At 41.3% G+C, this 12,983-nt stretch overlaps 2 protein-coding genes across 3 annotated transcripts in view; one reads left to right on the forward strand and one right to left on the reverse strand.

Annotated features, from left to right (window-relative positions):
• Nucleotides 1-4,469, reverse strand: part of RSF1 (remodeling and spacing factor 1) — a 155,320-nt gene extending 150,851 nt beyond the window's left edge. Inside the window, exon 1 of one of the 2 annotated variants that reach the window (XM_060605526.2) lies at nt 4,053-4,469. In XM_060605526.2, the coding sequence (XP_060461509.1) occupies nt 4,053-4,239 (187 nt within the window). In that variant the 5' untranslated portion in view covers nt 4,240-4,469. The remainder of the gene's footprint in view (nt 1-4,052) is intronic. The other variant, XM_060605525.2, reaches the window with a different exon arrangement.
• Nucleotides 4,470-4,659: 190 nt separating this feature from the next.
• The window catches only part of AAMDC (adipogenesis associated Mth938 domain containing), a 30,338-nt gene continuing 22,014 nt past the window's right edge, over nt 4,660-12,983 (forward strand). The window contains exons 1-2 of the mRNA XM_060605531.2: nt 4,660-4,787; nt 12,003-12,152. Of these exons, the coding sequence (XP_060461514.1) occupies nt 12,021-12,152 (132 nt within the window). The 5' untranslated portion in view covers nt 4,660-4,787; nt 12,003-12,020. The remainder of the gene's footprint in view (nt 4,788-12,002; nt 12,153-12,983) is intronic.

Consider the following 12,983-nt stretch of genomic DNA (forward strand, 5'->3'; position numbering starts at 1 on the left):
ATGCGGTGCTCAAACCCACGAACCATGAGATCATGACCTGAGCTGAGGTTGGATGCTTAACCGACTGAGACACCCAGGCGTCCCTGAACTTTTAACAGAATAGTCTGAAGAGCACCAATGGTTGGCTATATACACATGAAATCAATCTGTGCTCCTTGGTTTTCTTCCTGCAAAATAAAGTCAAAATGGATATAGTACTCCTTCCTAGCCCCCAAACTCAATGAAAGTCTCTAGAGCACAGGTTCCCAAGCTCTCTAGGTTCATGACACCCTCAGTATTTCACTAATTTTTTTCACAGCAACACTAAACCAAGAAATACTAACAGTTCCACTTACCAAGTTGTTAGCAGCAATTTGAAAAACTAATCTACTTTAGCTGAAAAATTTTTTTTTTACTTCATTCCAAAATAATCACACTTACTTACACAATGCATATTATGGTTGGGCAATGAACAACTTGTTAAACCTTGGAATCAAATCGGACACTGCTATCCTGATTTCCTATTCCTCACTGATTTTCATGCAGTTACATTTTGTCACAGCAACCCCCCAAAACCCAACTTTACAAAGATACATCACCCAAAGGAATATAGCATAATCTAATGTTCAAATCAGGAGTTATGTCAAGTAGTAGTTTACCTGGCAACCAACAGATGTCAAATACTGCTGCATCTTCCTTGAAAATTTAAACTACCACATGGTGCCTCTATAAATTGGTGGCAATACCCTGGAGTATTTTAATGCAACCTGGGAAATATGGCCCTATGGCAAGGTATTCTGTAATTTTCTGGCTTTGGACTCAGATCTAGGTTAGAAATCAGATTCTACCAATAACTATATAATCTTGGGCACTGGGCAGTGGAATCAAACTCCTGAACCTTAGTTCTATGCCTGCCCAACAGGAGTAATAGTACCAACCTCAGAGAATAGTTGTGAGGAATGAGATGATGTCTGCACATAGTAAATGCTCAATAAATGCTACTTATTATTATATCATTCCAACTTAAACCAAATTTAATCATTAACTCTCTGGAGGATAAAAGAAGCTTTCTAAACTAAAGCCACAATGTCAAATAAAAACTTAGGAACAAATTTTTCGGGAAAAGACCAAAAAGTGCTTAAACAAGGACAATATAGAGAACTACAAACTCCTCCAAAGGATGTCATCACGTTGCTATACCTATCACAAAAAATGATGAGGTGAAAAGTCTTAAACTGGCAACTCAAAAGAATATACTTTCAAAAGCACCTTTTAAAGGATAAGCACACTAGAAAAAACAAAGAATTTTATAAACTAGGATTCTTTATGTAACATTAAGAATGGTCTTTTAAAAATAGTTAAATTTTACACACAGCAAAACTCATTTGATTATAACAAAGACTTTCCCCCAAGAGTATAATAGCTCACACCCCTATTCTCACAACGTACTAGAATTTAACATTTTAATTCAAAATACACTTGTAGATCTTCTCTCTCATAAACATCTTTAATAAAATTTGTAATACAAGAATACTTCAAGCGCTTAGTTTATGAAAGGATTTTTGAAATATTTCATTTAATCCTGAGAAAATTATCTCTATTTACTGAAGAGACGAGGTCCATCAAAATTAAGTAATTTGCCCTACAACTTATATATTACTGTTCAGTGCGAAAACCCATGTCTTTTAACTTTTTCTAGTATACCACAACTCCTTCATAAAAAGACTCAGTTCAAATCTTGTTAGTTTGGCCAGTGTTGTTTTATCCAACTGTTACAAGTAGGTTAACCATCATCAAAGGCCTGAAAATCTTTTCCCTGCACAGTAATGGCATTTCACCTGTAAGACTTTTCATTTGCCAAGCATCTTGAACTGTATAACATTAATTAATAATTATTCTTAGGTAACATTATGACAAGATCTATTATTATAGATTTAACTATACCAATGGTAATGAAGTGGCTGAGCCCACTGGTACAATTTCTCAGCCCAGAATATTTCTCATTTTTCATTTAGTACATGGCCCATTGTTCAATTCTAGATAGAAAGGTAAGATGAAGTAGTAAACTGACCCTGATATTTTTTCTTCTATAACTAACAAGCCAAATGCAGTGGCCAAAATACTTAAAAGGAATGGAAGGCAAGCAAACTTGTATGCCACCCAGAATGCAATGCCATCACAGGTCTATGCCTGCCTTTCATCTTGGTCCAAGAAAATTCCAAAAACAATCTGCCAGCAATTCTTTCCCCAAATTCCCAAATTTCTCCCAGATACATACATTACTATCATTTCCAACAGTATCCTAAAAGCAACTAAGGCATTCTATTTCAGTGACTACTTCTCTAAAACCTGAATATAACTACAATTTCATAATAAAATACCTATATTGGGGAGCTTAACTTCTAAAGAAATTCTGCAGGAAGTCTTTATACAATGTAACTTATCACACTCTTATTCCATACTACATAAAAAAAACTACCTTTTTATATGCCAGAGTTTAAGGGTAAATTTGGGCAGGTAAGAAGGGATATGTGCCTGTACCATAAACGCTGTATTAATTTGAGTCTTTGGTAGTCATAACATCATTTTCTCTACAGCTAATATTTTGAAAAACTTCACACTCGGACCCTTCCTGGCAATGTAAATAAGATTGTTAGCAGAAACTTCTTCATTTCCATGGAGAATTGAAGAGCAACCTTGCTTTCTTAGAAAGGAAACAGCTATCTGTCTTATACAATACCCCGTCCACTTTAGCCACCTAATACGGACCAAAAAAAAGGTCTGGAAAACGTCTCTTTTCCAGCCAAGGGCTGTTCCCAGATAAAGGCAATGCTTAGCATACAGAGAGAAAACAAAACAAAACAAAAAAACCTTCTCTGAGGGAAGAAATACGCCAAGGAAGGAGAGCCATGGATCAGAAATAAATAAGGGGTGAGTGTACGCGCTCAGTGTAAGGGCCGGAGGCAGCAGGCACAGAGCTGAGATGCTCCAGCGAAACAACCAGCAGCAGCAGCAGGAAGTTTCAATGGGGCCGGGCAGAGCATGCGCCCTGCACCCGCGCGGTGGCCTTATGTGGAAGGAGCACCACTTGCGAACACCAATAATAGACCAGCAGCACCAGAGAGAGAAACATGAGCAACAAGCACCTTCTTCAACTGTTTCCCCCTTCGTCTGAGCCCCTCCTCCAGCCTACATACTAACCACCCCACCCCACCCTGCAAATGGGAGGGCGACTTCTTCCCCTAAGCCCCGCTGCCAAGATGAAGGGGGAAGGGATTAGAAAAGTGGGGAGATGCTTTTCTATTATTTGGGGGGAGGTGGGGAGAAGGAGGAGGAAAACTATGGGGGAGGAAAAATTAACCCTCTAACCTCCAAAGTGGAGAGATGCTGCCGACTTCGACCCCCAAAGCGAGAATGGAGAAGGACCCTCTCCCATGGGGGAGGAGCAAACCTCCCTACTCTGAGGAAGGAGTTTTGGGGGTTAAACTGGCCCTCGAGGGGAAAGGAAGAGAGACGCGAGCCGACTCTCTCGGGGGAGTTCCCACTAGAGGGAGGGAGAGCTGAAGTGTCCGCTGGCCCCCGCCCACCCAGGTGGAGGGAGAGAAAGGGGCGCCCCGAGAAGATGAGCCCAGCCTCCCCCGAGATGGTCGGGTGGATGGTGGGAGGAGGGGAAGGAGCAAGGCAAGGGAGGAGGAGAAAAGCGCAAAGCTGGCCGGAACCTGCGCTCCCCTTCCCCCGCCACCCAGGGGGAGAAGGGGTGGAGGACCGGCCCCTGCCGCCGGGGAGCAGTCCCAGGGGCCGCCGATCAGCACAATGACCCCTCCACGCCCCCAGCCCACATCTAGCCCGCGACGCCCCCACCTCCGCTCGGCGCCAGGCCCGGTGGCCCTAGGGGGTCTCTGCCCCGCCTCCCCACTGCTCAAGACCCTGGGGGCTGGGCGGAGAGGCCAGGCCGGGCGGAGCTGCGCCCCAGGGGAAGGACAGAGCCGCGGAGGCCCGGGATATCCGTGAACAGCGGAGAGAAGGAGCGTGCCAGGGCCGCTTCCCGCCGGGCGTTCGGGCCCCTCGCTTACCTTCTCCACTGCCGACGTCCGGCGGCGGCGCCTGCAGCACCCGCTCCAGCTCAGGGAACGGCAACTCAGGCAGGTCGAGCAGCGGCCCGTAGCGCTCCAAAAAGGAGCAGACTACGGCGAAGTTGGGGCACGAACCCGGGCAGCCCGGAGGAGCCATCGCGGCCGCCGCTGCTGCCGCCGCCGCCATTTTGAACTGGAGGATGGAGGAGGAGGCGATGGGGGGGGTGGAGGGAGTTAGGTGCCGAGGAATGGCAGGGCAGCTTTACAGACAACAGGAGGCGCTAGTGAGTAGGCTCTCCTGCGGATCCGAGCGTCTCAGGCACGGCGCCGCGATCCCACAATACAACGGATGCTCGGAGCAGTCGAGAACCCAACCAGACGAGGGAAAGAGAGGCGCTCTGTGCCTTTCACTTTCCGCCCTCTTTCCGCCCCCTTCCCTCCCTCTTCCTCGCCCCTCCCACTTTGGGTTTGCCACAGCCTCGTGTGACAGGGGGAATGAAAACAAGGGAAGCGGGGCAGGGAGGAGGACTGGAAGCTTGAAGAGGCGGGACTTTTTAGGAGTGGTGGCCAATAGTCTTGGAGGGGGCGGGGCTTCTGGCGACGACTGGCTGAAAGGCTTTTTCGGGGCGGGGCGAGTGGGGGGAGCTCTTAGCCGAGAGGGCCTGAACCAACCAAGGTGAGAGGTAAAGCGCGGAGCGGTGTGGGATCGCAACTCTCGTGGAGAGGGGACGTTGGGTGAGTTTTGTGGGAGCTCCGGGATCTAAAACCCGGCCATCAGATGGTGGGGGAAGTTTAGGAGAGTGAATAAGAAGCAGAAAAAGAGGAGAATCGAAAAGCACGGTTCTGGGAGAAGGTTGGAAAGGGGAAAGGCTGAGAAGTGCTCTTAATTAGGGATTGGGGTGAGACCTTTGTAAGAAGTGCCTGCGAAGCTTTGCTGAAGGGTATTGCTGTCTGCTGGGGCACAAGTATCGTAGCTATACTGAAAAACAGGGTCTGAGGGCTCTGGGGGACGAGGACCTGAGGGAATGAGGCTCTGCGGGGATCACCTAGCTGAGGAATTGGGGCCCTGCAAGGAGATCAGGGTCTTGAAGGGACCAGGCTCTTCAGGCCGACCAAGGTGTGAGGGGACAGGGCCCTGCTGTGGTTGCCAGGGTGTGAGGGGAAGGGACTCTTGAGGCACAAAGATCTTATAGGGGACCAGGGTCAGTTGGTGGGCTAGGACTCCACTAAGAAAACGGACAGGATAGCGACTTGGTGCAAGAGCAAAAACTTTGTTAGAAGACAAGGTTCAGTTTCATTGCGGCAGCAGTGAAGAAGACAAGGTTCAATTTCATTGGGGGCAGCAGTGATCATTCTCCCACAAAGAATCTCAGAAAACTATCAATCTTGCAAAGTAGAATGTGCAGCTTGGAATGTAACGGTGCGTTATGGTTAGGAGCCTGAGCTTTGGAAGTCAGCCAGACTTGGGTCCTAACAGAACTGCTTCAGGACATTACAGAAGATTCTTCATTTCTTTGAACCTCTGTGAAGTGGGGGTAATAAATGTACTTAAATGGTAGGATTTTACTAGGTATTCACAGTAAATTGACTAGCGCAATCCCTGGCACATTCATTATAACTATTTTTAAAACATTAGTTGCTATTATTGAACAAAGGAATTTCTAAAATTTAGATTGAATTCAGCCATAATTTATATAGTCTACTACTTTGAGCCAGAATTTTCAGCGTGCATTTAAAACTTACATAGTACCTTTTTAAAAAGAATTTGAAACAAAGTATAATATAATAAAATAATAATATAATAAATATATATATTATATATATATTATAATAAATATAATATAATAAAATAATAATAAAGTATAATACAAAGTAAAATAGGACAATTTATGATGAAAGGAAGGTAAAGATATACAGTACAGGCAAATAATTATATTGGGAACAGAAAATGCTTACAATTATTGAATTTCTGTGTTTCTAGGGGAAAAAAAGCACAATGCTCTACATCATTCTCATTATCTAAAGAAAAATATTCATTTTTGTCAAGGGAGGAAAAATAAATCTAGATTGTAAGTTCAATGTGTAACCTACAATACTGACTCCTAATCCTGAGTAATACACAAACTCTTTTTAAAGGGAAAAATGTTTTTTTGAAATTTCTCAAATACTCTTGAAAATTACATTTTAAGAAATACTGCTGTGAAAAATTAAAGTCAACACAACAGTGTGACTATACTTCATGCCACTGAAGTATACACTTAAAAATTATTGAAAAGGGGGGTGCCTGGGTAGCTCAGTCCATTGAACATCTGACCTGATCTCAGCTGACTCTTTTTTTTATCTTTTTTAATTTAAAGATTTTTTTTAAGTTTATTTATTTTGAAAGAAAGAGAGCATGCAAATGGGGGGGAGGGGCCGGGGAGAGGGGGAGAGAGAAAGAATCCCAAGCAGGCTCCATACCATCAGTGTGGAGCCTGATAGCGGGGCTCAAATTCACCAACCATGAGACCATGACCTGGGTTGAAACCAAGATGTTCAACCAACTGAGCCACTCAGGCTCCCCTTTTCAAAATTTTTTAAAGTTTATTTATGGGGGTGGGGGGTGGGGAGAAGAGCGTTTGTGGGGGAGGGGCATAGAGAGAGGGAGAGAGAATCCCAAGCAGGTTCCACGCTGAGAGTCCAGAGATGGACACAGGGCTAGATCCCACGAACCACAAGCTCATGGCCTGAGCCAAAATAAAGAGCTGGAAGCTCAACCTACTGAGCTACCGGTACCTCTCTCAGCTAACTCTTGATCTCAGCTCAGGTCTCTCATGGTGTGAGTTCAGGCATCAGGTTGGACTCCATGCTGGGCTTATGAAGCCCACTTAAGAAAAAAAAATGGTTAAAGGGGTAAATTTTATTTTATGTATATTTTGCCACAATGAAAAAATAAAAAACAAAAAAGAAAGTCTTACTTTAGGAAAACGTTTATAGTTGTGACTTATCATAGCAAAAGAAAAGTTTTTATTTAATGTATAGTAAAATACGTTTTTTAAGTAATACTGCTTAAACACAAATTGAAATTAAAACATATTGGTAGAACTTTCAGATACATCTATGTATCTCTAGACCTGGGGATCTGAAGACCCCATTTTAAGAAAAATCTGACCTAGAACACATCTTTAACAACAGTTTTGCAGAAAGAGACAAAAATTTTGATAAGGTCATTACTTAATTGACCTTAAATAAAAAGTCCACTCCCATCTTGATGTAGCCAGTGCACATGCTGCCCTCATTATTTATTTTGAATATAGCCCTAGCCTATAGCAATATTTTTTAAACACTGGGTCATGACCCATAGTTTTAAAATCAATGTGGTGGATCAAGACCAGAATTACATTAAAAATGAAAAAGAATAAAAATAGAACAGTGCTAAAAAAATAGAACAGAAAATAGTGTATCATCTATAGTAAGGATAAGTATAAGCATATTGCAAGAAATATTTGTGAAATATGTATGTTTGCCGGCATGTATTATGACATAAAATGTATTTGTTGCTGTGGTTTAGACAAAGAGTTTGAAACACATTCCCTTACCTTTACATGTGGAGGAAAATAAATGAATGAATGTCTGGATGAATGAACAAATGGGATCTTTATCACTTGATTATGACAAAGGAAATAGATATTATTGGGTAAAATTCCTGCTTTAATATCACACTCCTAGATGACATCTAAGCATGAATACAGTAGCTATCGTATATTTTTCATTCAGTAAAATTGTATATGTCATGCACACCAATTTTCTAAGTACCAAGCAGAACTAGGTTGCAAAAGTATTTCTTTAGTACTCTTAAGATGATATTCGGATATCTGGTGAATCATTAAAATAAATTGTGTCAAAATACTTTAATTTGCAAGTAAAAGACAAACAGGCTTAAACATAAAGGAAATTTATTACCTTACATAACTGAAAAGACCAGTGGTAGGTCATGCTTGAGGTATGGTCTAATCAGGTGGTAAGTCTGTTTCTCAGTATTTCTCTCTGTTTAGTCTTCCTATTCATGGGTTGAATTTTCAGACCGATTTCCCTCATAGTACTAGCAGTTTCAAGGTACTTTTCTATATTCTATACATCCCAGCCTCAATATCTCAGAAGCTCCCCCAAAAAGGCCCCAAACTGACACTGATTGGTCCATCTCAGCTCTCACATTCAACTATGAGCCAGTGTGCCCAGTATAGAAAGTGAAAGTAGAATGTACTGAATGCATTAGCCTAGGTCAATGCTTCATTCCTACAGCAAGATATACAAAGGTCAGTGCTTCATTCCTAAAGCTAGAGGTTTATCAAAACCACAAGGAATCAATACATCAAGAGCCCTAATACACAAGATGCAAAAACTGACAGAATTGGAAGGAGAAATAGAGGAATTCAACAATACTACTTGGAAACTTCAATACTCTACTTTCTTTTTATTATTATTATTATTTAAGTTTATTTTTGAGAGAGAGATAGACAGAACATGAATGGTGGAGGGGAAGAGAGAGAGGGAGATACAATTTGAAACAGGCTCCAGGCTCCAAGCTGTCAGCACAGACCCCAACATGGGGCTCGAACTCACGAACTGCAAGATCATAACCTGAGCCGAAGTTGGACACTTAACCCACTGAGCCACCCAGGCGCCCCAATTCTCCACTTTCAGTAATGGTCATCTAGGACAACTGAGCAGACTGTAAACAAAGAAATTTGCTTGAAAAACACAACAAAATAACTAGAGTTAACAAACATCTATGGATACTGCATAACAATAGCTGAATACACATTTTTCTCAAGTACACATGGAAAATTCTCCAAGATAAACCATGTGCTAGGGCATAAAAAAGAAGTCTCAACAAATTTAAGCATGGTGAAATTATGCCAAACATGTTCTCCAAACATGCAATTTAGCCAGAATAAAAAACAGAAGAAAATTTGGAAAATTAATTTGTATATGGATGTTAAGTGACACACACCCAAATAACCAATTGTTCAAAGAAGAAATCATAAAATTAGAAAATACTTTGAGATAAATAAAAATGAAAACAAAAAAACCAAAACTTAGGGGATACACCTAAAACACTACTTAAAGAGAAATACGCTATATGTAAATGCCTATATTTAAGAAGATGATTTCAGAAGCTCCTGGGTGGCTCAGTGGGTTATGAGTCAGGTCATAATCGACTTCAGCTCAGGTCATGATCTCTAGGTTCTTGCATTCGAGTTTTGCGTTGGGCTCTGTGCTGACAGCTCAGAGCCTGGAACCTACTTCAGATTCTGCATCTGTCTGTCTGTCTGTCTGTCTGTCTCTCTCTCTCTCTCTCCCCCTCCCCCCTCCCCTGCTCACGCTCTCTCTCAAAAAAATAAACATTAAAAAAATTTTTTTAAAGATTATTTCAAATCAATAACCTAAGTTTCCATCTTTATAAAACTGGAAAACAGCAAACTAAACACAAAATAAATAGGAGGAAGGAAATGATAAAGATTAGCATAGATCTTCATGAAAGAGAGAATAGAAAAATAGAGAAAAGCAACAAATCCAAAAATTGATTCTTTGAAGATAACTACAAAATTGACAAGTCTTTAGCTAGACTGGCAAAGATGAAAACAGAAAAGTCAAGTAACTGAAATGAACAAGGGGACATAACTACAGTAATTTTTAAAAAGGATTATAAAGGAATATTATAAATAACTGTTTGCCAGCAAATTAGATAATCTAAGTGAAATGAATAGAACAATACAAACTACTGAAACTCAAAAAACAGTAGAAAATCTGAATGGAATTATAACTAGTAAAAAGATTGAATTAGGAATTTGAACCCTACCACACACCCCCCCCAAAAAGATCAAGAAAGACACCAAGAGTTCTAATGCACAAAGAAAAGGCCATGTGAAGACAAAGTAAGGAGAAATCCATCTGCAAGCCAGAAGAGAGGTGTCACCAGAAATCAACCCTGTTGGCACCTTGATCTTGGACTTCCAGCCTCCAGACTGAGAAAATAAATTTCTGTTTTTTAAGCCACTCAGTTTGTGGTATTTTGTTATGGAAGTTCTAGCCAACTAACACAGAAGTCTTTTTCAATACTCATAGCAATTCATTATACTTCCCTTAGACCAATTTTCAAAAGTTACTTAATATTTTTAATTTTTTTTTAATGCTTATTTATTCCTGAAAGACAGAGCATGAATGGGGGAGGGGCAGAGCGAGAGAGGGACACAGAATCTGAAGCAGGCCCCAGGCTCTGAGCCGTCGGCACAGAGCCCGATGCAGGGCTTGAACTCACGAGCCGCGAGATCATGACCTGACCCAAGTCAGACGCCCAACAGACTGAGCCACCCAGATGCTCCAAAACTGAATATTTTAGAATACATTGTTGGAAGCCTAGGTTCTGATGTTCCCCCTGCCCATTATTGTTCTTTGTACTTAGTCACTTGCTTAGACTAAATCTGTAAATTCTGTCTCTCATGCAATGTGTGTCCACTGAAATCTGTTTTTAATTTTTATTCATTTATTTTTTTAGTATATTTATTTTGAGAGAGAGAGAAAAAGAGAGAGGATCCCAAGCAGACTCCATGCTGCCAGTGCAGAGCCTGATGGGGGGCTTGAGCTCATGAACTGTGAGAACATGACCTGAGGGGAAGCCAAGAGTCAGACACTTAACCGACTGAACCACCCAGACACCCCTATTCATTTTTTTTAAGTTTATTTATTTTTTTAATAATCTCTGCACCCAATGTGGGGCTCGAACTCATGATCTCAAGATCAAGAATCGCATGCTCATCCAATTGAACCAGCCAGGTGCTCCTTAATTTCTTTTCCAGTTTTTATTTTTAAGTTCGGCTTCCTACATAGCTTAGTATTCAGTCAAAGAAAGACTGTGTTCAAACAACTCAAGCCAGTAAGACTTTCACTCTACTGGTGGGTCAGTGTGTGCACTGGGGAGTACTTTCAATGTTCATGTTGTTTTCATGTCTCACCTGGCTTTTACTTTGTTCTAAGTGCTCTTGTGCTTTCTTCTTTATTTTGCATGTGCTGTTGGTTCCACTGGCCCAGAATGTTTGCATGATTTAGGCCTACTCAGTTTGTGTCTTTGATACACATACTCACAGCAATTGGTCCACTCCAGATATGTGGAGAGCTCATCAAGCCCCCTATAGCCATGTGAGCTCTGAGAAATTCCTGTTAAATCCCTGCCTACTCTGCAAATCCATTGCTTGCCCCAAACACTCACAGTAGCAAGGAAGCAGAGCCACCTGCCATCCATGTTTGCTTGCTTGCCGCTGAGCTCACCAGTTTAACTTCTAATGCTCTAAATCAATCAAGCCTCCTCTGGCCAAAGCAGCAAGTCTGTTGTTGGTTTTCATGTTCTGCCTCAACCAAGGTGAACCTCTGTGCCAACAGAACTGATGTGGGGACATGACAGTAATCCCAGGCAGGAACAGCAAGCCATGTTATTGATCTCTGAAATACAGTGGCTTTCATAAATTAGCACTTTGCAGCTTGTAGTATGCCTTTATTATTATTTCTAGAGTGCCAAGTTATTATTTTGAAAGACTTGTACAGCTTTATACTTACTTTTTGGGGAGACGATGTGTCAACCTCCTTACTCCATCATGCTGAAGTAAATCTTTTAATTTTATCTCTCAAAAAATATCGAGAATTCCACCCAGAGTCTTAGTAATGTAGTATCTAGTTTCCATGGTTAAATGATTCAGGATCCCAAGAATAACATTTTACTTTTTAGACCTCTAGAGAAGAAGTGACAACCACATAAATGACAAAGTTAACTCACAGCGGACCAGGGTTTCCTGTATTTTGTATATAGTATTACATTTTAGAATACATTTTTGTATGTAGACTAGCTCCTGTGTTTTGGAGTTGTTTTCAACCTTACTTCATAACTTATTTGACATATTTTTCTTTTAATTTCAGAGTTCAGTTAAGTTCCTTATGTCCTCCCCTGAAATTGCTTCCCTATCATGGGGGCAAATGAAAGTACAAGGCTCTACTAAAACCTATAAGGACTGCAAAGTGTGGCCAGGGGGAAGTCGGGCTTGGGACTGGAGAGAAACAGGAACTGAGGTAAGCTATGAGTGTGTGGTTGACACTGCATGAGGCTGACCAAATGATTTCCAACCTCCTAAGCCATAATGACCAAGTGAAAAGTAACTATTCCTCTCTCTCTGTCTCTCTCTCTCCCTCTCCCTTTCCCTCTCCCTGGCCTTCTCCCTCCTCCTCTCACTTCCCCACCCAGAGATATAACTCAGGTACCATTAACTCACCCTTTTAAATTATGCAATTCAATGGACTTTCTATTGTCATACACTTGTACAGTACTTACCACTACTAATTCCAGAATATACTTACCATCCCAAAAGGAAACCTCATAACCATTAGCAGTCACTTCTCTTTCCTCCCCCCATCTCCTACAACTACTAATCTACTTTTTTTTTGTTTTTAAGATTTTATTTTTTTAAGTAATCTCTACACCCAACTTGGGACTCAAACTCACGATCCCAAGATCAAGAGTCACATGCTCTACTGACTAAGCCAGCCAGGAGCCCCTAATCTACTTTCTGTTACTATAGATGTGCTTATTCTAGACTTTTCATGTGAACAAAATCATTCATTTCTCTTAGGTATATACCTAAGATTGGAAATGCTGGGTCATGTGACAACTCTATGTTTAATTTTTTGAGGAACTGCCAAATTGTTTTACAAAGATTTTAGGAATTATGAAGGTTCCAATTTTTCTAAATCTCTCCTCACTGTTTTTTTTGTTTGTTTGTTTTTATTGTATCATCTGGGTGGGTGTGAAACATTATCTCGTTGTGGTTTGAACTTGCATTTTCCTTGTATTGTACTTCTTACAGGATTCTCACTATGCCATACCCAGGTAGAGTCTCCCAAGGT

The sequence above is a fragment of the Panthera onca genome, chromosome D1, assembly GCF_046562875.1.
Source record: "Panthera onca isolate mPanOnc1 chromosome D1, mPanOnc1 haplotype 2, whole genome shotgun sequence".
Classification (NCBI taxonomy): Eukaryota; Metazoa; Chordata; class Mammalia; order Carnivora; family Felidae; genus Panthera; species Panthera onca.